This window comes from Ursus maritimus, unplaced genomic scaffold, assembly GCF_017311325.1.
Source record: "Ursus maritimus isolate PB19 unplaced genomic scaffold, ASM1731132v1 scaffold_34, whole genome shotgun sequence".
Lineage (NCBI taxonomy): Eukaryota > Metazoa > Chordata > Mammalia > Carnivora > Ursidae > Ursus > Ursus maritimus.
Window position 1 is genome coordinate 13434398 of NW_024426008.1, and position 25578 is coordinate 13459975.

General features: G+C 40.3%; 1 protein-coding gene across 1 annotated transcript in view; it reads left to right on the plus strand.

The window, feature by feature from the left end:
* Positions 1–453: 453 nt before the first annotated feature.
* The window catches only part of TRPM6 (transient receptor potential cation channel subfamily M member 6), a 109389-nt gene continuing 84264 nt past the window's right edge, over positions 454–25578 (plus strand). Inside the window, 6 exon segments of the mRNA XM_040620130.1 lie at positions 454–525; positions 3900–3979; positions 12078–12255; positions 15632–15845; positions 19061–19185; positions 21820–21991. Of these exon segments, the coding sequence (XP_040476064.1) occupies positions 454–525; positions 3900–3979; positions 12078–12255; positions 15632–15845; positions 19061–19185; positions 21820–21991 (841 nt within the window).

Genomic DNA, 25578 nt, shown 5'->3' on the forward strand with positions numbered 1-25578 from the left:
TCTGGATGTTAAAAAAAAACCATTCACGCACACATGTAGATTTTTTTTTTTTTTAATTAAGGAACGCCTCTAAAACTATGCCCTTCTCAGAGACTCCCCTGAGAGAGATCTGTTCTCTGGAAGACCTGGAAAGCTGTAGTGTAGAAATCCTTTCAGTGAGGGGAAGGATTCATTCATGGAGAGCTTCTGTTGGAGGATTCGTTTTTTGGACATTTCTGTGCTATTGGCCACCCTCACCTCAGGCCTGGGATTGTAAGCAAAACCTGCTTATTAAGTTTTAGGGTGAGGCGCCCACTGAGCCTGAGACCAACAGTTTCCCTTCTTTGTCCTCTGCCTTTCCCTCCTCCAAATAACGACAATCAGCAAACACCTCCCCTCACTCGTGTGGTGTCTTGGTGTGTGTGGATGTGTACATACACATATATCAAATACTCAGCTTTGTAGGCTGCCATTATGGCTGTAGAAATGGCATCACCTCCACTGCCAACCACTACCCATGACAGTTTGCTGCTCCAAGTGACAGAGGTCAGCTCATTGGGCATTTGTCCTCAATAGATTTGGGCTACTGAATTAAAACCAACAAATATTTGGTTTCTAATCATTCTCTGTTGTCCTGAACATGGGAGCCTCTTCCAAATGTGCTTCAGAGTATATTGAAAAGGCTACTATTATGAGGTAGAGGGGAAGAAAGTAAGATTCGAAATTGGGAATTGTCTGAAACTCGTGCAAATTCAGCCTGCTTTTCCTTTCCTGTAGTTTCGAGATAAGATCCGCAAGCTGCAGGAGCAGAGTTTCCATGTTCTTGTTATGGCTCAGGCTTCCTGTTTACACCTTTGAAGGGAAAATTGTATTCATGGATTCCTGAAGTTCTAGTCTAGGTGTGTTCATTTTGTTGTTCATTCAGTAATGTTTGGGCTGGGCCCGGGGCAACAGAAGTGACTGGCACAGGGCCTGTGGGTGCTGGAGTCTAGTGGGGAAAGTGGACCTGGAGAAGTCATTCATTTTTAGTATGAGAGGTCCCAGGAGGAGGATTTGGAGGTCAGGAAGTAGTTTTCTGTGGGAAAAAAAAAAAAAAATCAAAGTTAAGTTCCCTGGCCACCCACCAAAAGCTAATTTTTTTCTTTTTGATATACCAATAATAATAGCTAAGCTTTATAGCCTTAATAAGTCCCGGGGAGAATTCTAAGCCTTTAATTTATCTATTCCTTTCAACAGTGCTATAAGGTATTATTATTGCTATTATCTCCATTTTTAATATATAAGCAAACAGGCATGAAAAAATTAATTTGCTCAGATAGTTCTACCAGTCAGATGTCTAGTCTTGTAAAAAAATGAATGACAGCACAGCCTGCTTAATTTGTGTATCGAGGCTCCTATATTAGGGACCCTTTTTGGAGCTCTTTTTAATAGTTAATTGGTGCACATGCAGTTTAACGATATCAATTCATTATCTGTTTCCTTCTTTTTATTCCAAGTTCCATCAGAGTAAATATCTTGTCTTACCTGCCATAGTATTCCCAGCGTGCAGCATGGAGGGCTATCCAATATATTGGTTGAATGAATTCAGAATGAAGAGCTCTTTGAGAACACACTAATTCCCCTGCTACTCTTTTCTCAGTGCTTTGCAAAAATTAGGGACTTAATTAATGTTTGCAGACTGAATAAATGAAATTGTTAGTTTTTGAAGAGAGGACAAGGCTTACCCATTCCAAAAGATTGTGTCATTTTCTTATTATAATAAGTAGATTTTGAGTTCATCCCAAGTTCTGTGACTGAATTTTTTCCAAGTTTGTATGTTTTCAGGGCTTTACCAATTTAGGAAATGTCTTTTAAAAACTGCTGACTGTGCAAAAGGGTTAAGAGGTAGAATGATTTTAAGATGACCTGAGCTTGATTCGGGAAGTTTTCCTTGTTTATAGTTATGTTCAAAATGCACAGGAACCAATCAGTCAATGCCCCCACCTTGTTTTGCTTAACAAGAGCTGGATTCTGGTTATATACAGTTCTATTCAGTAGTCAACACGTTGGTGAATATTGAACAAAATCCATGAGTTTAATATTAAAGTATACAGAGGATTCCATAAATGCCTCATTTGTAATTGTGGGAGAAGAAAAACTTCTCCTCTGCTCTTTTAGGTTTGATGGCTGGGTCTGTGAAATAAACTGACAGAAGAAAAGATGCATAAATTTATTCATTTTTAATATTGTGGTCATGGCAACATCACAGAAAAGCAAAAGTAAATACCCCCAAAATGATGATATTTGGGAATTTATATACTGTCTTAATAGGGGAAGGGTTGGGGGAGGTAGGCAATTTAGAAGAGAGTAAATGATTTTTAGAAAAGGTGAAGGGGCTCTTAGAAGAATAGATGGGAGATATGATAGTTTGCGACAAGGTTTGTCTGGGTGTGCTGTTGACTTCTACTTCCTTCTTTGGAGATAAGAGTCAATCCTTTCTGGTTGATGAAAACTCCTAGGGATTTATGACAGTTGAGCTCCTTTTGGAAGATCTGTCTTTAGGCAGATAAAGAGAGTTCAGAGAAAGCCTCTCACTGCATTTGCTGGTTTTCAAGTGCCTACAGCTCAAAATAACCCATACGCCAAAGCAGCGTGTTTTAGGGTGGCATGTCCTGAGCATCTGGGACCTGAGGACAGTGTGATAAGGAGGTGGCACAGCTGAATTTGTAACCCGTCGTCTGGTGCAGTGCATTTCCTGCAACTCTAAGATGACAATGGGTGTCAGAGTGAGGTGGGGGCTGCACTAACACGGAGTTTGTGAAACCCCCTTGCAGATTCCCATTCACCATCCTTTTGCCACTGCTATAACACATGTGTTTATAAAGTTATATCCGTACTTATGTTTTTATACCATATAGAGCTAAAGTATTTTCAAATGAGGAGAAGGCCAAGCTCATCAGTTGGTTGGGGTCTCTATTGTATATCCAGTGTCCCCTGCTCCTGGACTTACACTATAGCTTATGGAAGAGCCTGGCTATGACTTGAGTTTTGTAGACTGGGAGAGATTTTATTAGGAGGATGAGCGAGTGAGTATCGATGTCCCTCCTGGATTCAGGGATGGTCGTGGGCCGTGCAGACTGAAGCAGCACAGTCCGTGATAAGCCATGCTTATAGAATGTGTATCAGATTGTCTATCTAAGGAAGGAGGGAAACCAAGGCAAGCTCTAATTATGAGAAATTTGGGGGGTGGTTTATATTTACAGTCAAGGAGTGCAAAGAGGGGGAAGTCCAGCTAGAGTCCAAGCTGTAAGTTCATTGGCTTGAGGATGGGGAGAGATTCTTGGCAGATGTTCATTGGTCAGGAGATAAGTCTCAGTCTCCTGTCAATAAGGCATTTACTGGAAATCAGTGTCTCAGTTTTGAAGTTCTCTTCTTCAGGGTACATGTGCAAGATTCTACTTTTCTTATCCTCCAGGTCCATTTTAGATGAAATCCTTTCATAGAATCTTGCTGAGGTTCCAACTTCCATGAAATCTTAGCCAAAGTGGGACTTTATGAGTGAGAATTTTGAACTTTGAGAGCTTGAAATTCACTCTATAGGACTATGGTACAAGATTTTAGAGTGACTTTTAGCAGAATTAAGGAATGCTTCAGTTATTACATGACTTCCTTCCTAGTGTTTTGTGCATTTATGGACATTTTGCTGAAAATGAGATTATGGATGTATTAATTTTGTGAATGTTTTAGTGTTCACATTTGGTTTTATTTGTGTCTATGTTGTCTGTGATAAAAGCCAATAAATACTTAGCCTGTTTGGGGTTGATCTTGGTATTTTAATTCATCTCCATGATATTTAAGTATATCTTGCCTCCCTGAACTACCGTGGTTACATTGTTTTCTCACTTAATTATAATATAAAAATAACGACGCTTTTTCTTTAGTCCCAGAAATCCTGGATTGAAGGAGTGTTCAACAAGAGAGAATGTAGCAAAATCATACCTAGCTCAAAAGACCCTCACAGGTACAATTTTTAATTATATTTTTCATTTTAAAGCAACACTACTTTGAGAACTGTTTGTGGAAACTTAGAGGTGTGTTTTATCAAGAGGATTTAATCATATCTGTGAAGTTAGCGTTTATTTGTTTTTAATCAATATTTGTTTCTTTGTCTTTATAAAAATAATACCTGATTATTGTAGACAACCAGGTAAGATCAGGGACCTTGTCAGTTCGTGCCTTACTCCAAGCCTATGACAGCACCTGCTGCATAGACGACTCCTGATTAACATCTGTTTCATGACTTAATGAAGTATAAAGAAGAAGAATTTATCGAAATGACATCACTGTGATGGGGCCACTGTTACTATTGTGGTGGACTTCATTTCTTTAACGCTCCTGTTTCTCTTAGTGGGAGAAGAGAAATTAGGGAGGTATTATGCTAAGTGAAGCAAGTCAGTCAGAGAAAGACAAATACCATATGATTTCACTCATATGTGGAATTTAAGAAACAAAGCAAATGAGCAAAGGGGGAAAAAAAGGAGAGGGAGACAAACCAAGAAACAGACTCTTAACTAAGAGAACAAACGTGGTTACTGGAGGGGAGATGGGTGGGGGGATGGGCGAAATAGGTGAAGGGAATTAAAAGTACCCTTATCATGATGAGCACTGAGTACTGTATAAAATTGTTGAATCACTAAACACCTAAAACTAACATGACACTGCATGTTAACTATAGTGTAAGTAAAATAAAAAAAAAATTTAATTGAAAAAAAATTGGGGGAAATATCTAGTGCCGTATCCACACCACCATTCCATTTGCCACAACTTCTGAATACTGAATATTCAAAATATTGTGAATATTCCTTATTCCCAACTCAAGTGTTTATGGAAAATAGTGACAATAGTGACAGTTTGGGGTATTTCAGGACACTGTGTTTAGGTTATGCAGACAACTCCATGCTTTCCCCCATAGGCTTTTTGTTTGAGCAGATAACGGACAGCAGAATGGAATGACTTGAGTTTGACCACTCTGACTTGTTGAGAACCCTTCCGAAGCTCTACTTGCAGAACAAAGTTCAAAACAGCAGCCAGCGAAAGATAGGAGAATAAAGGGCTATGGAAAATTCCCCAGGGTAATTGGGTTCATGAAATTAAGATTGGGTGGCATTGCCCTTGGAGAGTAGAAATTAAAAGGAAGGGAAAAATAGAAGAGCAGTATTTTAATTAGGGGACTACTCTATTTTTAGATTCTTTTTAACATTTGACCTTACAATCATTTAAAGTTTCGAAATCACAGTTGTATGCTTATGAAGGGTAGCATGGTGCGGTCACTGAAATTCTTGTTCTTTGGGGATGACTAAAACAGTGTTCCTTGCCTTTGTTAAATATTTACTAGCTCCACCCTCACTGAATTACCTGGAGTTTGTAAGCCCCGTGATTGGAAGTTCTTATTTTACCCCCTTATAAAATGTTTACAGAATGGCAAGGTAAACTTGTTTTTTCCCTTCATCTCTTATGACATCTTGTAATGTGATGGTGGTTACAACAGAAGGCAGACTGAGCTCACGCAGTCCTGCTTCTATAAATGGAAAATCATCTTCCTAATCATCTTGAACCTAATAAAATGTGATAACCAAAGGCCATTATCCCGTAGACTCAAGAAGAATATCAATGATCATAATTCCATATTATAGAATGGTCCGAGATCTGCATTTTATGGGAAAAAGTAGTCTCTATTTTTATGGGATTGTGGAAAAAAAATTAGTGGATGCTTACGGATCTTCCTATGCCAGCCTTTTTCTTAGATCTCAGTAAGAATCTCAAAACTGTAGCTTTTCTGAAATTTTCTTCCCAATGGTGCAGAAGAAAAAGGTGGTAGTTCGTGATTTTAAATTTAGATGAAAGTTGATCTTTTATTGGTTATTTTTATACTTTCTAATAAGAAACAAATCTGACAGACTTGATTACAATGTCTTTGTTCCCTCTATATTTTGAATTTGTTGTTGAAGTGAAGCTTCTGAGAAAAGACGGTCCCAAAGGCTAGGGCAGGAAGAAGTGAAAGGCTGCAGTATTTGTTTGTGAATAATCCAGAATGACCCTGATTCTTTGAATACTGTCCTTTCTTCCATTGTTTTAACTAGTATTCTCTTCTAGTTAAAACTTCTTTATACCTAAAATAGGATCTTTGATGATCACAATGATCCCCCAACTTCAGAAGTTTCTTCTGAATCATAAAAAGAAAGATTAATAAGGATAATACTTATAATCATACCAACTGTCTTTTGATTTGATAGTGTTTTATGGTTTTACAGTAATATATATCATATAATTAATAGATAATATACATATTTAATACATAAATAACATACCATTATATGTTGTATATAAATATTTATATATTATGTCTATATATTATATATTTATAATTATGTAAATATATATTTTTCTTAATTCTCAGAATTCTCGAAAATTCTGTTATCTTCATAGTGTAATGACAATAACAGCCCCCATTATTATATATCCTGCAATGCACCACTGTAAGACACATTACACACATCATCTCAGGTAATCCTCTTAGTAACCTTATAGGCCAGGTATTACTTTCAAATGTGAAAAACAGTGCTTAGAGGAGTTGTTAAATCAGCGAGATTTCGATCCAGGTATTTAGGTTCCAAATTCAGTGTTCTGTTAATTAGGTCATGGTTGCTGCAGTGTAATTATATTTGGGAAATGGCATATGGGAATATTTGGGGAATGATATATGAGTACTCAGCAAACCCTGATTTTTAGACCAGGGAAAATGATGGATATTTATGGTATAAGCATTAAATATGCCTTCAAATATGTCAGTAGCCTAACAGAGGTTTTGTGTTTTTCATTCAGATGTACTGCAGGATGCCAGGTCTGCCAGAATTTAATCAGGTAAGACTTAGATAAATAAGATTTCTTTTAATATTTAGGAACTCTGTTTAAAACTTATTGGGACAGTTTTCTCATGTCTCGAACGGACTCAATGAAAGGGCTTTATCGGTGCATCCTATTTACCTTTCCAAAGGCAGTTTTTTGGGTTTTTTAAGATTTTTTTCATTTGAGAGAGAGAGTGTGGGGGGGTGGGTGCAGAGGAAGAGGGAGAAAAAAGCAGGATCCTCCCTGGGCAGGGGCCTGACACGGGGCTTGGGGCTTGGTTAGGATCCCAGGACCCTGGGATCATGACCTGAGCTGGAGGCAGACACTTAACTGACTGAGTCACCCAGGTGCTCCTCGAAGGGAAGTTTTAAAAAAGAAATGTGGGAGTTTTTTGAAGGAGAGTGATTATTTGAATGCAATAGATAGATGACTTGAATTACTGAGATATGTAAACGGCAAGGGCCTTTGGCAAGAGCTTCTACCAATTGAAATACTTGTAAAGCGTCCCATTTGCTTATGTTATATTTTATTTGTTTATTTGAGAGAGCGAGCAAGAGAAGAGTGGTGGGGGGGTGTGGAGAGGCAGAGGGAGAGGGAGAGAATCTTTTTTTTTTTTTTTAATATTTTATTTATTTATTCGACAGAGATAGAGACAGCCAGCGAGAGAGGGAACACAAGCAGGGGGAGTGGGAGAGGAAGAAGCAGGCTCATAGTGGAGGAGCCTGATGTGGGGCTCGATCCCATAACGCTGGGATCACGCTCTGAGCTGAAGGCAGACGCTTAACCGCTGTGCCACCCAGGCGCCCCCGAGGGAGAGAATCTTAAGCAAGCTCCATACTCAATGTGGAGACTGATGCAGGACTCCATCTAACAACTCTGAGACTATGACCTGAGCCTAAATCAAGACTCAGACACAACTGATTCATCCAGGTCCCCCTATATTTTATTTGGATAATGAAGATGGTTTGTTCAGCACTGTATTTGGTCTATGAATTGTGAGTGATGTGTGCTCATACCAAGCTATATTCTGACACCAGTTTTGACACGTGTGTGTGTGTGTGTGTGTGTGTTTCCAACACAACACCAGGTAATTAACTAAATCCTGCCACTATCTACCTGGAGATAGCATCAGGTCCCATAGGTTAAGAGCTCAGTCCTATAAGACTATCCTTCCTCCCCACACTTCAGGTGCCAATCACAAGTCCACATTATCACCTGTGCTTCTGACTGATAGGCTGTGGATCAGAGGTTCCCAAGAACTCTTCCATGGGTTCAATTAGTTTGCTAGCAAGGCTCCCAGATCTCAGAGAAACATTTACTTACATTTACCAGTTTATTATAAAGGATGTTATAAAGGATAAACAGCCAGATGGAGGGGATGCATATGGCCAGCTATGTGGGAAGGGGCGTGGAGCTTCTGTGCTCTTTCTGAGCAAGCCACTCTTCTAGCCCCTCTACATGTTCACCAAGCTGAAGTCTCTGAACGCCATCTTTTGGGGCTTTATGGGGGCTTTATTACATAAGCATGTATGGAGACAGGGCTTATGGCTTATAAGGCAGTAATAGTCTAAATGAGGTCATAGAGGTGGGACTCTAATCTCACAGGAATGGCGTCTATAAACGAGGAGACACAAGAGCTCTGTCCCACCTCTATGACCTCATTTAGACTATTACTGCCTTATAAGCCATAAGCCCTGTCTCCAAATACAGCCACATTGGGGATTAGGACTTCAACATAACAAATTTTGGGGGACACCATTCAGTTCCTAACAATGAGTGAAGAGTTTCCATTTGACTAACCTCTTTTACCTTTCCTCAAATTATTTTTTCTTTCTTTTTAGTAATTATTTAAAATTTGCTAAAATTGAAAGCAAGCATAAGACTATATTGAAAAGAAGTGAAAAGGCTTCATTTACTCCTCCTGCTTCCTACTTTATTCTCCAGAACCTTTCCCTGGCAATATTTTCCTAACTTGGCAATCTTTAGAGGTAACTAATGTGAACGATACTAGAAAAATGTTGATTTCACACTGTCCAGAAATTAAAAGTTGTTGAAACTTATACTTTTTGCACTTAGCTAGGAACTAGTTTGATTTTTTTCATGTGGAGAGTGAAATGTCCCGGTGTTAGTTACTGAGCAATCTGTCCTAACCATTTCTGCTGTCGTTTCTGTTACACAACAAATTCCCATATGTCTATGGTTCTGTTTCTAAGCTTTTTATTTATTTATTTATTTTATTTTATATTTTTTTTAGTGTCATTGATCCTTCTGTTCCTAGTAAATGCCACTGTGCTTCATTATTACAGTTTTGTAATATATCTTGGTATCTGATAGGGCAAGTCCTCTATATTTTATTCTTTTTTTTTTTAATCATTTCACTCTTTTAGACAATTTATACATCCGTATGAATGTTAGAATCACAGGGCACCTGTGTGGCTGAGTTGGGGGTCTGTCTTCGGCTCAGGTCATGATCTAAGGGTCCTGGGATCAAGCCCTGCATCGGGCTTCCTGCTCAGAAGGTTGTCTGCTTCTCCCTCTGCCCTTCCTTGTGCTCTCTCTTTCTGTCTCTCTCTCTCTGTCTCAAATAAATAAATAAAATCTTAAAAAAAAAAAAAAAAGAATAGCTTTGTCAAATTCCCTGAAAAATCCTTTTAAGATTTTGATGGGTAGGGGCCCCGGGTGGCTCAGTCGTTAAGCGTCTGCCTTCCGCTCAGGGCGTGATCCCAGCGTTCTGGGATCGAGCCCCGCATTGGATTCCTCTGTTGGGAGCCTGCTCTTTCTCTTCTTTCTCTGCCTGTCTCTCTCTCTGTCAAATAAAAAAAAAATCTTAAAAAAAAAAGATTTTGATGGGTATTTAATAGAATTTATAAAAACAATTTGGGAGGGAATTGGTATTTGACACCTTTATATTGATTCTCAAGGTGAGCTTTTAGTTAATGATGTATAATTTGGAAGTTTTTGAAAGTTTTAACTAAAAGGATAGACATGGAAGCTTTTTAAAAAAAAAGTTCAGGGGTAATTGGTTTCTTCTATGGGATCATCATGCAATAGTTTAATGACCTGGTAAAAACTGGAATAAAACTACATTGATTCAAGTCAACTGGATTAGGCTAAAAAAATACGTAGAGCAAAGTGGGTTCAAACTGAAGAATGGTTAGTGATTTAACTTTCCAGGTGTGAATTATGGCTGCCTCCATTCATTCATGTTCTGTTTAGAAAAAGCCACAGTGAAATGAATCGTTCAGCTTATGAATAGATGTTTTTCCATTTTGAAGACTAACCCTCGTTCCGAAAGATAACCAGGTGATATATTTCTCTCTAGTAGATGCCGACTATGTATATTCTGTACATTTGAGATTATTCCTCCACTCATTGAGTCAAGAGCCCTTCCATATATAGAACTTGATCCTCTGACTTCTTGTTGTCATCTTGGTTCCTTGCTTACTTGAACCCAACAACTTGTACACGTTTTTATGTTGCTTTTCACACATACACACACAAAAAAGCTTGAATCACTTATAAAGCCAAATAACCTCTTTGTATATAATATATGAAAGTTCTGTATGCTCAAATTTTAATTTTTCCTTCTGATTTTTTTAATTCACAAAACACAAGAACCTTATCGTCCTTTCACCAATATGATTATTATTATATTTTGTTAGTTTTTATGTAGTTCTAGTTTCAAAGAGATTTAACCTTCTAATTTGCTTCATTTTGTTACATAGTGGAAATTATGGCTATGTACCTGAAATAGTTTTTAAAACTTTTAATTATTTGCAGGAACATTTATTGAATTTTCCTTCCTTTGCAATTATATCACATATATTTATTATTTAATTTATATTTATAGTCAAGCCTCATTCATGTCTCTTTTCTTGTGGTAGCTGTATGTTTACGTATTTCTCTGAAGTTGAATCTTTTTTGACATTGATTAATATTCTTTTGATGTGCATGTTACATTTTACATGAAGACATTTTCTGACTCAATCCTTAAGTATATTGCATGTTAGAGATTTTTAGTTTTTTTCTTAACCTTGTTGAGATATAATTGACATAAAATAAACCGCACATATTTAAAATGTACAATTTGATTTTTTTTACCATCTTAACCATTTTTTTTTTTTAAAGATTTTATTTATTTATTCGACAGAGATAGAGACAGCCAGCGAGAGAGGGAACACAAGCAGGGGGAGTGGGAGAGGAAGAAGCAGGCTCATAGCGGAAGAGCCTGATGTGGGGCTCGATCCCGGATCGCCGGGATCACGCCCTGAGCTGAAGGCAGACGCCTAACCGCTGTGCCACCCAGGAGCCCCCCATCTTAACCATTTTAAGTGTATAGCTCAGTGTGTTAAGTATATTTCCATTGTTGTGCAACAGATCTTCAGAACATTTCATCTTGCAAAACTGAAATTCTATGTCCATTAAACAATAACTCCCCATTGGCCACTCCTCCCAGCCCTTGGCAACGACCATTCTGCTGTCTGTCTCTGTGGATTTGACTACTGTAGGTACCTCAGATAAGGGGAATCATACAGCACTTGTTTTATGACTGACTTATTTCATTTAGAATAATATCCTCAAGGTTTATCCCTATTATAGCGTATCATGGGATTCCTCCCTTTTTAAGGCTGAATAATATTCCATTATATGTATACGCCACATTTTATCCATTCATCTGTCAACAGACACTTGGCTATTATGAATAATGCTTTATAATATTTAACATGGGTGTGCACAAGATTTTTAGTATTTTTTTTAAACATTCGCTAGATGATATTTATTTATTTATTTATTTATTTATTTTAAAGATTTTATTTATTTATTCGACAGAGACAGAGACAGCCAGGGAGAGAGGGAACACAAGCAGGGGGAGTGGGAGAGGAAGAAGCAGGCTCCTAGCGGAGGAGCCTGATGTGGGGCTTGATCCCATAACGCCGGGATCACGCCCTGAGCTGAAGGCAGATGCTTAACCGCTGTGCCACCCAGGTGCCCCTCGCTAGATGATTTTAATGTGCAGCTAAGGGAGAGAACCACTGAGGGTGTTTTTAAGCTCAGAAGAAATCTAGTGATATAAATCTTAATGTGAAGTTGTAAAAAAATTATTCATATGTGCCATCTCTATATTACCCTAGAAAAGTGTAGAAACGTTACATCTGTTTTCTGTTTTGAAGTGTGTTTTCTATTCTGAAACTGGTTTCCATCCCATCTTTAAGGTGTTACTGTGGGCGACTGATTGGAGACCATCATGGGATAGATTATTCCTGGACCATCTCAGCTGCCAACGGTAATGAAAATGAACAATGGTCTGTTGAAAAGCACACGACGAAAAGCCCTACAGATACGTTTGGCACTATTAATTTTCAAGATGGAGAGCACACCCACCACTCCAAGGTACGCTAATAACTCACATTACTTTGCTAGTTTTTAACAGAGGATAACCTCCAAATGTTTCTCGAAATTGTATCTCCAAGTGTAAATGATCAGATGACTGGGTTTTATTGCAAAAATGATCCGTATTATTGACCTGTTCACAAAAATGACCTGACCCTTCTTCTTTTCTGTGTGAGGGACATGGTACCTTTCCCAGGTATGGCGTGGCCAGCTCTTTATTTGACCTCTTTTAGCAAGCTTATGCCTTCTCTATGGGAGAATGCCTTATTGCTCTTTAGACAGTTGCCAAAGGCTGCCCTTTTCTTAAGGAATGGAGAAAAGTTGCTGCCAAAGAGATGGTTTTAGCTGAAGCATGGCCATAGCAATTACTAGTAGCTCGTGGCTGTTCAGGCCTGCTCCGTCCTTGTGAGAGGAAATGCGGAAATCTCTCTCTGTATCTCCCCCAAGTGATCGTCCGTAGGTTTTCCAGGCCGGTTTTGTTCCTGTCTCTAATACGATAATTTTGCATGTAATTTGCCCAATACGGACAGGCCAGCTATCTCTCAGGTGTGTTTTCTTGAGCTTGTTAACCACCTGCTGCTTTCTCAGAGGCAGATTTCCCTGGGGAATCTGCAGGGGCGTCCACCTCAGGAAAGCCAAGACTCCGCTGGACCCTGGAGTCTGACCATCGGTTGGGTGAATTTGAAACAACAGATCGTAATAAAGCAGTCATCATCAAGTCTCATAATGCAGTTTTACAGTAATCTACATTTCCAGTTATTAATCCTCTTGCACTTAGCTTTGTGTGTTGATATTCTCTTTAGTTGGTGAGGAAACTGCCTTTATTCTTCTCTGTAATCCTTTTTGGAAGCTGACTCTTACAGAACCCTGTACGTCATTTTCCCCTTCCGTTTTAGTCTTCCTCCTTTTGCTTTTATGTTTACTTATAATCACCTTCATTTCCTCATTTTTTCATCCATTTGACAACGATTTATTAGGTGCTCGTACGTTGCTATGCCCCAAAGAGTATATGTTCCATGTGCTAACATTGCTTACAGTCTAGTGAGGGTAACAGGAAATAAATATACTATTACCACAGGGGGAGGGGAAATGCTCCAGATGTGAATATAGGATTCTTCGAATAAATGGAAAGGGTAACTCCTGTTTTTCTGGGGCAGTGTGTGTGTCAAGGAAGCCATCGGGAAGTAGGCACAGCTAACCTGAGATCAGAAAGGTGAGTGAGGTGTTCGGTGCCAGGTGAGGCAGAGGGCTAAGAACACTGGGCTTGTGGGAGGGCCAAGAGAAAATATGGTGCACATAGGAGAACTGAAAATATGGTTCAACAGATCTCCTGATCCCTCATAGATTTTATGCTTACCATTAGATTGCCATTACATCCTGAGCACCTGAATGCATTTTATTTGATCTCTCAGAAGACACTACCTTTTATATTTAAGCCCAGAATTGTTCTTATTTACGGTGAGAGGCAGGAAAGCTTTGAGAGCTGGTTATTTATCTCCCATCCCTGCATTCCCTTCCCGGTCTTATCCCTCCCACCTCATTCTGTGAAGGATTTGAGGAGAATCTATGCCCGTGAGAATCTGCCAGTTAGTTATAAAGGAGGGGGAGGGGGAAAGAAAGTCATTAACCTTTAGCACCATCTTTGTTTGGCCTTTGGAAGAAAAACTAGTGCTGATAATTTAGTTAATCAAGGTTGTTTATCTGAGATCTCAAGGAGGAGTATCTGCTAGGACTCAAAGGACTTCTAGATGAAAGAGAGAGGCACCTGGGAGAAAGAGTTGCGCTAGGGGAATCACGTCAGAGCTGCCCCTGCCTGCATTCACAATTCGGAGCAACACAAACCATGTCACAAAGGTCAACTTGTGTATTTTCCTACTACTTGGATATGTAAGAAAGCCATGGCAACTCATTTTCCTCACTTACAAACTGAAGGTTCTATTACATTCTGTGATGGCTGTCCCAACTCGATGTCAACTTGATGTTCAGAAATTCCAACATTTTAATAATTAAATAAAGGGATTATGTTTTAAGAATTTCAAAGGTGAATAGACCATTGTTTTAAGTCACTGTTACATCCTGGAAGATAGGTCATAATTCTATTTGCATATGGATGAAGATCTCCACCCGTGGTTCTTTTCGGTGTAGTTTTCTAATTCCTGGTTTCTTATCGTCCTTACTCCTGTAAATCTGACTTGGTGGTCGTGTTGGTTAGCGTATGCTTGAGGAGGGCAGACTCATCTCAGTGTGGTTTCAACAGTCTGTATGTGGCTGCATCTACTGGAAAAGAGAGCCAGCTATACACCATGATCTTAAGCAAAACACAAAATGATTCTGCTCCTACCTGCTGATTCGGATTTCTCTCCCCTTTGCTTTGGGTTACATTGACTAGACAAAAATATGACTCTGGTGAAAAGTATCTATTTTGGAAAAAGACATTTTCAGAGGGATAATTATATATAAAGGGAATGGTTAGAATGTGAAGTTTATAGTAAATTAAATGTACATGCTCCCAGATAATACTCTGATTTAAATTGTGGAAATATATGAAAGAGTTAAGTAAATTAAAAGTCATAGTGATGTGGTTTTGGAATATAGGTGAGGGTTCGGTGGGGTGAGGTCTGGAGCTGATGACCGCAAAATGGTGGCGAGCAGGTGTGGTGGTAGGGGCGGGGGGGGGGGGGGGGGCAGGACCCATGGGCAGAAAGAGCTGCTGCACGGGGGTCTTTCGGAGTGGCTGATTATATACTTAGGAGTTGGGGGAAGGAAGGAAAAGGAGGTGTCAAAAGAACTTTCATATGCTAAAGAAGACCTATAAGATAATAGAGACCTTGCCAGTGTCAAGTTAAGGTTGTTTTCCCCTCTAGCAAGGTATTAACATTAAGATAGTTGGGAGATCCCTGGAAGACTGTCACACATGTACCACGAAGGAGTGGGGGGTAGATGGGAGGTGGCAGGGTGTCAGCTTGTGCTTTGTCCAGCTAGCCTTCTGCTCCCTCATCAATAGCATGTATGAAAAACCCCATTTCACCTATTTCTAAAAGCTTTTTTTTTTAATGGGTTTCCTGGAGTAGTGGTTTTTGCCAGTTTGAAGTATTTCTGCCTCATCTCAGACCTTCTAGAGAACATTCATTGGTGGGCCAACCCTGAAAGCCAGAGGAAGCCTTCCTACCGTGACTTGTAATTCCCAGAAGGAACTTAGAGGGGGTGTGGGATCCTTTCAAAGTAAATGTTTCCATTATACAAAGATGAACTTTTAAAGAAATCTCAGACACTTCCTTTTAAGTTTTGGCCATTTCAGTCGCCCTGCTGTGTGCTCATTGTTACTGGTATGTAGTTTTTCCTATTTTATGTACATGTGTCTATTCATGTCTTCCAGTATATTAGGACTTCTTATGACACAAAGTTGGATCATCTGTTACATTTAATGTTGAAAGAGTGGAAGATGGAACTGCCAAAGCTGGTGATCTCTGTCCACGGGGGCATCCAGAACTTCAAGATGCCCTCCAAACTTAAAGAGATCTTCAGCCAAGGTTTGGTCAAAGCTGCAGAGACAACAGGAGCGTGGATAATAACGGAAGGCATTAATACTGGTAAAGTGCACTCTCTGCTTCACATAAAAAAAAAAAAATCCCTCTTTCTAATTGAATCAGGTAGTATGGCACCTAATCTCTGCTCCTCAGTGCTCTCGGGGCACATGGTGGCATGAGAAAGACGAAAAGCATAGTACTAGGAAAAAAAACCCAGAAGAATCATAGACCTTTCCTGGAATGCGTTTCTACCATTGTTAAAATAATGCTATTTTAACACAACTGTGGGTAAACTTCTGGCAAAGAAATAGTCTTTTCATGAACTTTAGACTCCGGTGAGGTTTGAAAGGACTCGGAATTCTTGCAAGTATGGAGTGTGCAGGCTTGGGCATGAGCTAAGCTTACCAGAGGGTCAAATTCAACAACAAAAATACAACTGAGTAAATTTGAAGATCTAATTGGCTTTATAAAGCAATTCCTGAATTAAGCAGCATCCCATTTAGCAAGTAAAGAGGTGCTCACAGAAGTTGTACAAAATGGAAGGTTTTTGTAGGAAGGAGGGTGAGGCAAGGAAGTTATTTGCAAAAGAAAAGGAAGGGTTGTTCCAAGCAAGGTCATCTTCCCTCAGAGGGAATGGGGGGCGGGGAGCAGTCTAACCATCCAGATTACCTCATCTTCCTTTGCGGGGTGGGGTGGGGGGTGGGGTGGTAGGATGAGGAGAGTCCTTGTGACAGATTGAGCGGTTAAGACTAAGTTTTTGGGGGAGGTTGGAACTGCAGTTAGGTTAGGTTAGGTATGAAGCCCCAGTTTGATAACTTGGTTTAAGTGATTCCATTTTGGGCCCTTAGTTTCCCTTTTTAACAACACAGGCTTTCTTTTACTTACTGCTCTTGTGTGTATGTGTGTGTGTTTTAACATTTAGGTTAGGACCAATTAAGGAACACAAATATAATAGTGTGAAGATTATTGGAATAGTTCATATAAGCAAAAGAAATGAGAAATGAGGCATACTTGAAGCTTTCTTAAACAATAATCAGGATCTGACCCCGTTCAACCACAACTCCGTAGGGCCTGACTACTCAGGGAGGGACAGCTGGACCAGCAGCATTGGCATTACCTGGGAGCGTGCTGGGAATGCAGATCTCATACCTTTGCAGACCAGCAGGACCAGAATCTGCATTCTGACAACATCCGCAGATGATTCTTCTGCACATTTAAATTTGAGAGATGTTGCTTACCAGCTTCTGCCTATTCTTGAGCTGCTTCTCTACTGTACTTGAACATTATCTGGCATGAATATTTGACATTTAATTGAATGCGCAAGCACTTGGATAGGTGCTGTGGGTGAAAGGTGCTGGGCTTAGTGATAAGGCAGACTGTGATAACAATGAGCAACTAACTACAATCAGTGCTGACTGGGTCATAGTTGAGATACAAAGCAAGTGTTTGGGAGTACAAGGAAGAGGAAGACACATTCCAGTTCCACCTGAGGACACTCAAGAAGGCATGGAGAAGGATATAGCACTTGGCGTTGGCCTTGAGGGAAGGGTAGGAAGGAGCATCCTAGACAGAGGTGGCAGTTCAAGGCCAGGCACACGGCTGGAGGTGAAGGCACATGTAGAAAGAGGAGATAAGGCTATAGGCTGGATGTGCCATGTGGCAGAGAACAGGAACAAGGGAGACTGGAGCCAGACTCGGTGCCACGCCAATGGACTGACATTTTATTCTCTGTGTAGTAAGGGGTCCTCAGAGGAATCTGGATAGGAGAATGGGTAGGGAATGACATAGTCAGATCTGGTTTTATAGAGGGTCTCAGTAGACAATATGTAGTAGGATCACATGTGGGATGCTGACATACGTCCGCCAGCACCACCATGCTGGGAGCCCAGGCCAAACCTACGGAGTCCAAATCTCTATTGCAGTAGATGGCTGCACAGCTGATACTGATATGTGCCTGTGGTCCAGATCCCCGATTCTAGACAATGACTCTGGGGAAAGTGTACAAAATCGGGTGACGGGGAAGATGCCAGAGAGGGGGGAATGATTAGGTGCCGTGCATCAGATGCATGCGATAGGTAGAGTTTTTGTTCATTTGTCTCTGTGCTAATGACACAGGGCCAGCACTATATATGAGAAGAGTAAGCGGAGCAATGCAGTGTTGTCATTAAAAGGCAGAGTAAGCCAATCTCAAAGGCTACATGCTGCACTATTCTAACTATATGACATTCTGGAAAAGGCAGAACTGGAGACAGAGACAAAGACCAGTGGCTGCCCGGGGTTGTGGCAGGGTGACGAGTAAATGGAACGCAGAGGATTTTGAGAGCAGTGAAACTGTTCTGCATGATACTGCAGTGATGGCTTAGATCATTATGGGTTTGTTCAAGCCTGTGGAATCTACAGCACCTGTTCCTAACGTAAACTGTGGTCTGTGGGTGCTCGTGATGTGTCAGTGCAGGTTCAGCAGTTGTAACACATCTACCATGCTGGGGCGGGGGTGTAACAGTTGTGGGAGGCTGTGTATGGGTTCGGGGTACAGGCGAGGTCTGTACTACTGGCTCAGTTTGATGTGAGCCTAAAATTGCTTAAAAAAATAGAGTCTGTTTAAAAAAAAAAAAGTCAGATACCCTGGATTGGAATCCAAGCTCTACAAACGACCAGCTCTACAACGTTGGGCAAATCATTTAACTTCTTTATGACTCAATTCTTGCCTATAAAATAGACCACATAAAGTTAACGTTTCTACTGAAAGTGTAAATACTTGTAAAACACTTAAAAGAGCACGTGGTGCATTGTAAGAGTTTGGTCAGTGCTGGCTATTATTATTGTTGTTATTATGAATTCCAGAAGGTCAAATGTGAATGCATTAGTTCTGGAATATTTATGTGTATAAAGCTATTAATTTGCTTCAATGAAGCAAGGGCCATATCTGCAGGATGTTTTGCTGGGGCAGTTGAGAAGGTTAGAGAAAAAAACATACTTAGAACATTCATGTTGACCCTACAGGACTTTCTGGTCAGTCAAAAATAGGGGCAGGACTGAGGTTGTAAGCAAAAAGTGCCCAAAGGGAGAGGAGAATTGTTCAGGTAAAGAGGTCAGCGATAGGAGAAAGAGGTGTTACAAGAGAGCAGAGGAAACCAAGATATCAGAAATTCATTCCACTGTGCCCGCAACTTTCCCTAAGAATGGCCCTTTGCATATACCCACCCATTTGTCTCCTTCCAGCAGTCATGGTATTTTGCATGATTCGTGTGTTCAGGTTTGATCTCTATTGTTCATAGGCGTGTCCAAACATGTTGGGGATGCCCTGAAAGCCCATTCCTTCCAGTCCTTGAGAAAAATCTGGACCGTTGGAATCCCTCCTTGGGGCGTCATTGAAAACCAGAGAGATCTTATTGGAAAAGATGTAAGTAGAGAACCCTTTCACAACAAAAGGAAATGAATGTGTATCTAATTGCCAAGTCAGCACTATACCTGGTATCCAAAAGACATCTCGAATGTAATATACCCCAAACCAACTATTGGCTTCCTACTTGCCCTGTCTTAGAAAATGATGATCTTATCCTTGTTCAAGCCAAAAACCTTGGACTAATCCTGGAATGATCTCTGTCTTATACATCAAACCTAATCCATCAGTAAATTATCTCAGCTTCACTTTACCTTTTTTAAAGATTTTATTTATTTATTTATTTGAGAGAGAGAGAGAGAGATAGCAACAGAGATAGTGAGAGTGAGCATAAGCAGGGAGGAGAGGGAGAAGCAGGCTCCCCGCTGTGCAGGGAGCCTGATGCGGAGCTCAATCCCAGGACCTGGGATCATGACCTGAGTCCAAGGCAGACACTTAACTGACCGAGCCACCCAGGTGCCCTAGTTGTTTGATTTCATTATCCAGAAAAGTTCCCTATATTGTGATGGGTCGAGATGTCTCTTGGGTCATTTTCAGTCTTTTGTTGTTGTTGTTAGGGAGGGGAGGAGGGGCTGAGGAGAGATGGAATCCCAAGCAGGCTCCATATCCAGCATGGAGCTTGATGTGGGGCTGATCTCACAACCCTGAGATCATGACCTAAGTCGAAATCAAGAGTTGGATGCTTAACCAGCTGAGCCACCCAGGTGCCCCTCAGTCATTTTTAATCTATGGATTTTTCCTTCATATCTCTCTCTCTCTCTCTCTCTCTCTTTTTTGGGGGGGTGCAATTTATTTGTTAAAGAACTAGGTCATTTTTCCTGAAGAGTTTCCCATAGTTTGGATTTTGCAGATTTAGCCCGTTATAGTAGGGTTTAGGGTATTTCTCTGTCTTTTGTCTTTCCTGTAAATTGGTAGTTTGATCCAAAGATTTGATCAAATACATGATTTTTTGTGCAAGTTTACGCCATAAGAGATGTGTCCTTCCCCTTGTAACTTAGGATCATCTTTCTTTTTATGATGTCCTTGCCTAGATTCATGATCTCAACTGAGTTGCAAGTGCTGATATTTAATTTTAGTGTTCTTTCTTTCTTTATTAGCTTAAACACTCTACAAAGAGAAACATTTTCTCATCAACCATTTGATTTACCTTGTGGTATAGTTGTATGGGAAAGGGCAGAATAAATGCTTGATTCTTTCTCTTTATTTTCCAGCTTTCAAAGCAATGATTCATTATCTACCATCCTCCAAGGTGAAGAGTGATATTTGTTTTGGTTCATGAATTGAAACATATCAAATATTACATATGTTTCAATTCATCTAGTCTAGTTATTACTCTTAATTATGCTCAAATTGCCCCATTTTGGCCAGTGGAAACTTTTCAAGTTGTCTCCTGAGTCCTTTTAACACAATTCTAATTATTTTTCATTGCTTCCTTGTGTTTTAGTATAGAAAAAAGTTCCAGGCTAACTGTATATTTTTTGCTCCTTGAGAAATGCCTGGTTGTTTTTAGTGGGAAATTATATTCCTGGGGCCAAGAGTGCATTCTGATTTGTCATGCCTAATAATGTTCTACTGTACTATAGTACTTTAATAATATTATAATTTAACCTTTCCTCTATTATTGCACATTTTTTGCTTTTATAAAAAAATGATATTAATGCTGGGATTAGATACTTCAGATGTAATAAATCTATCTATCTATTATTATTATTATTATTATTTTGCTTTCTGGTGTCAGTGTCACATTTAGGTACTAACAAAGGTAACTTTAAAGACTAATGTTGATAAAATTTATAGTGCTTTTCCCTTCATTATTTCTTTTAAGCTTCACAGTGACCCTCTGCTGTAGGAATTATTATTTTCACTTATACATGAGAAAAGTAAGCTGAGAAAGGAGACAAGAGTTACCCCGATTTAAAATTAGGAAGTAGAAGAGTCTAGACTTAAACAGGGTCCCTCTCACTCCAAACACTGTGGTTTTGTCTCTAAAAACAAATAAAAATTGGAGTAGCTTAAGGAAGAGTTCACAAATATTAATAAAGATCTGGATGTTTTATATTGAATGGATGGATCTCCATTCAGTTGGTTGGTGATTACTCTTCATTTCATTTGAAATACTAGAAAAAAAAGTGTTATCACAATATTGTTTTGGAATAGATCTATTGAAAAGCATATTTTTTGGATAGTGATGTAGTCTGTGTACCTGTGTACCTTTTTGAACTGTTTTATAATGACCTGAGACAAGGTAAATACAGAAATTAAAAATAAGTATTTAGAACCATTTTTAGTAATGTGGCAGTGCTGTGACATCTAAGCATATGGTCAGTGGGCTTATCTTGCTGAGCATGGCATGTGCAAGAGTTGTTGAACTTGTGTCATGAGTCCCATGTAGCATGAGCTGCATACTGGTTACACATAGTAGGACCACACACCAATCCCAAAAGATGGGAGATTAAAGAAAACAAATTGATCCTTCACCACAAATATCTTGAGAAACAGTGCTGTAGGTAGCAAGTAGTACTTATTAACCTTGGCAGGAACTCCATGGTTCATGGACAAGCCTTATGGAGCAGGTGAGCCCAGGGAAGGAAGGACCTTGAGCTCTGACCCTCTCTTATCTTCACTGTCTTCTAGGTGGTGTGCCTGTACCAGACCCTGGGTAACCCCCTCAGCAAGCTCACCACACTCAACAGCATGCATTCCCACTTTATCTTGTCCGACGATGGGACTGTGGGCAAGTATGGAAATGAGATGAAGCTCAGGAGGAACCTGGAAAAGTACCTCTCTCTGCAGAAAATACACAGCCGTGAGTACAACAGGGGCTCAACCACTGGGGCCTGGTTGGGGAGCTGCTATGGAGAAAGGCACCCCTTTGTCATCCATACCGAGTGGAGAGGTCCAAGCTGGTCCCTGCCTTAAATTAACACATGTGAACCCACAGCCAGAAGAAAGCAGGATGTGAGGTGGTGAGGAATTATGGGTGACAGGAGAAAGGAAGAAATCTTGGGGGACACCATATTCAGGAGAGGTTTTCTGCAACAGTGGAGACTTCAGCATAGCCTCCAGCTGTCCATAGGGTAGGATGGGTGGAGGATGGTTGTGTGTGGGGGAGAAGATTGACGCCAGAATGGGAATGACTAAATAGCAGTCAAGAGACTGGCTTGAGAAGAGGGAGGGTATGAGTTTGACCATCAGAGAAGATGGCATTTTGTATATGGTGGCATGTCTCAGATAGGGAAGGGTTAAGACCAGACAGGGCTTTTAGAAATAGGGACCTTCGAAGGTTTCAGTGTTATGTACTACTTCCAGGGATGCTTCCATATGACCATTTTGGTAGCGTTTAAAAACAAAATGCGGCTGAGTAAATTTAAAGATCTTACTGGCCTTCCTCAGTGATTCATCAGTTGGGCAGCATCCCATCTGGCAGATAGGGAAGAGTTCCAAGGAGCTGGACAGAATGGAAGACTTTTATAGGCAGAAGGAGGTGTGGCAGGAGACTTATTCTAACAAGGAGTGGATTGTTTTGGGCAAGGTCACCTTCCTTTGAGGGAAGGCGGGGTGGGTGTGGGAGTCCTACCAGGCAGATTACCTCACTAACGCCAACCAGGTAATTCCAGACTGACTGGTTAAAGGTTACATTCCTGGGAGAGGTTGCGACTGCAATTAGGTCAGGTATTATGTCTTGGTTTGTTGATGTGGAGCTTAGCACAAGTGACTCTATTTTGGACCTGTTGTCTATTTTTTAATAGTAGTATCTATAGGAGGGAGAGGGGAGGGGAGGGCCAGAATCAGCAAACATCCTCGGTGGAGAGGTGGAAAGATAGGTGCTCCCTGGAGAAATGGAGACTTTTAGTCCAAGGCAGCAGAAAGTGAACTTCTGCCTCTTTCCATGAGTTAAATCTTCCACAAAATATTCCCATCCTTGGGGTCGAAGACCTGGGAGCCGAGACCATAGGGAGGCTCAAGTCCTCTTCAACCTTTGACTTTGGCCTTACATGCTGAATGTCCTTTGAGTTTTTAACCTTGATCTCCTGAGGCAGCAGAATGTAGGAGGTCAGATCAGAGCTCTGTCATCTACTGTCTATGATCTTGGCCAAGGGAGTTAACATCTGTTAGACAGTTTTCTTAATATAAAAGGGAAGGAACTGTCTACCTTTTGTTGTGAGAGTTAATTGAGATGATGTATGCTTGCTGTGCCTAGGATAGTGTTGGGTGCATTGTATGCCCTCAATACATGTCTGTGTCTTTCTTTCCTGTTATCCTCCTTTGATACAGGTGTAATCTCCTTGTTGGGGGAGGGTGGTGTGGGAGGGACCCTGGGAATTGTTGCCAGTGACTTAGAGCTTAGTGTGGATGAAGGTTGGACGCTCATTTAGGTAAGGAAAGAGGAGAGAGGATCAGGTATGTGGTCCCCTGTGGAGTGGGTGTGGGTGGGGGGAAGGGAGACCCACAGAGGAGAGCAGAGGAGGATAGGTCAGAGACAGGCCTGAAGAAGAGTCCCCGCAGGGAGGGCTCCTTTAAACGTCTGAACTCTCAATTACCTGAAATGTCCTGTTGCCTCTGTTGACCCATGCTCAGCACAGAAATTGCTTAGGGGCTTTGTACAGCATCATGATGTGTGCCCCAGGAGAGCAAAGTCTGTCTTTCTTATTCCCTGCCGATTCTCCATTTGTGGATACAACCTGAAGCTTGCATATAGCATCAAGTAACGTTTCTGCTTTCAAAGATCCTGAAACTTGGGACTTACTTGGAGAGTTTCACTTTGTGTGTAAAAGAATGTGGAGTCCATTCCAGTGATTGGTAACATTTATTATTCTAAGGAGAACCAATATGAAGGAGCAAAAATAGTAAGGCACCTACACCCACACACATAGGAAAGGAAGAAAGGAAGGAGAGAGAGAAGAACGAGGAAGAGGAGGAGAAGGAAGAGAAGAAAGAAAGGAAAGGAAAGCCCCCAACAGACCCCAAATTCTTACATATCCAAGCTGATCTTCATGCCCACCATGCTCACTAGGGAAGCTTTCTACCATATTTGTATTGCTTAAAAAGGGTTTATTTGGATGGAATGAAAATAGTTAAATATTTTGTTGATTTCTTTTATTTCTTTTCACCTGGACTTCTTGGAGTCCCTGGAAAACCCTTGATATTGGCCAAGAGTACTTATAGTGCTCCCCCCAAAACCCTGACATCATAAAATTGCTATAGGAATTCTGTGTGTAGCCATTTGAAATGTGCCCAATGTCAGTTCCTAAGCCCCTGAGGATAGACAGGATAGGATCAGGTGCCTCAGTATCTGTTCACAATCCAGCTGTCAGTGGAGAAGAGTGCTTTCCTGGGTGTCCGTCCTAGGAGCGGGTAATTTGGAGGTATGATATTGTATTCTTGCCTAACCCTGGGGGCCAAGGATTGAGGCAGCTCTCCAGTGAGATTTCTCAGCAAGAGCTTGACGATTTTTTTCTTTTCTTTTTTTTTTTTTAACAAATTTAGTAGGATCAGTAAGATCCTTTTTGTAGAAAACAATCATAAATATTTTTGTTTTTGTGGGAATTAGTTATTGCTTCAAGAAAGATGTACCCTATAGAAATTGAATTCCCTCTTTACCCTTATTGATTCTTTTGTGATGATAAAAGTGCTATATACTCTCATATTTAGATAAAACAAAGATAGCATATAGGAGAAGGAAGGATTTTCCATAATCTCATAATAAAAAACTAACCATTGTCAACTTTGTCATATATATATGCTTTCACAAATTTTCTACACACACACACAGCAACATTTTTTTTTTTAAGATTTTATTTATTTGGCAGAGAGAGAGAGACAGCCAGCGAGAGAGGGAACACAAGCAGGGGGAGTGGGAGAGGAAGAAGCAGGCTCCCAGCGGAGGAGCCTGATGTGGGGCTCGATCCCAGAATGCCGGGATCACGCCCTGAGCCGAAGGCAGACGCTTAATGACTGAGCCACCCAGGCGCCCCATCACAGCAACATTTTTTAAATGAACACTACGTTCATATAATATCCATGCTTCTTTTGTAGTCTTCCCCTCTCCCCCACTAAACATGGATGCATTTCCACATTAGTAAGCATAGTTTAACACATCTTTAATAGCTGCATGGTATTTCATTATATAGGGTATAAGAGATTCTCAAGTTTTTTCCCTGCATGTCAATAATTTATCATTAATGGAATATTTATCTAAATTTTCTTCTATTACTTTTACATGTTAATATATCATTTTCGTCATCTTGCTTAGCTTTTGTAAGACTATATTATTAGAGGAATCCCATGACTATCAGTTGGTATATTTTAGATTCACTTTTTAGTGACAGGGAGAAAATAATGAGGTGAAACTATATGGAAAAGGAAAAGAAGTAGAATGTCAAAGCAATGAAA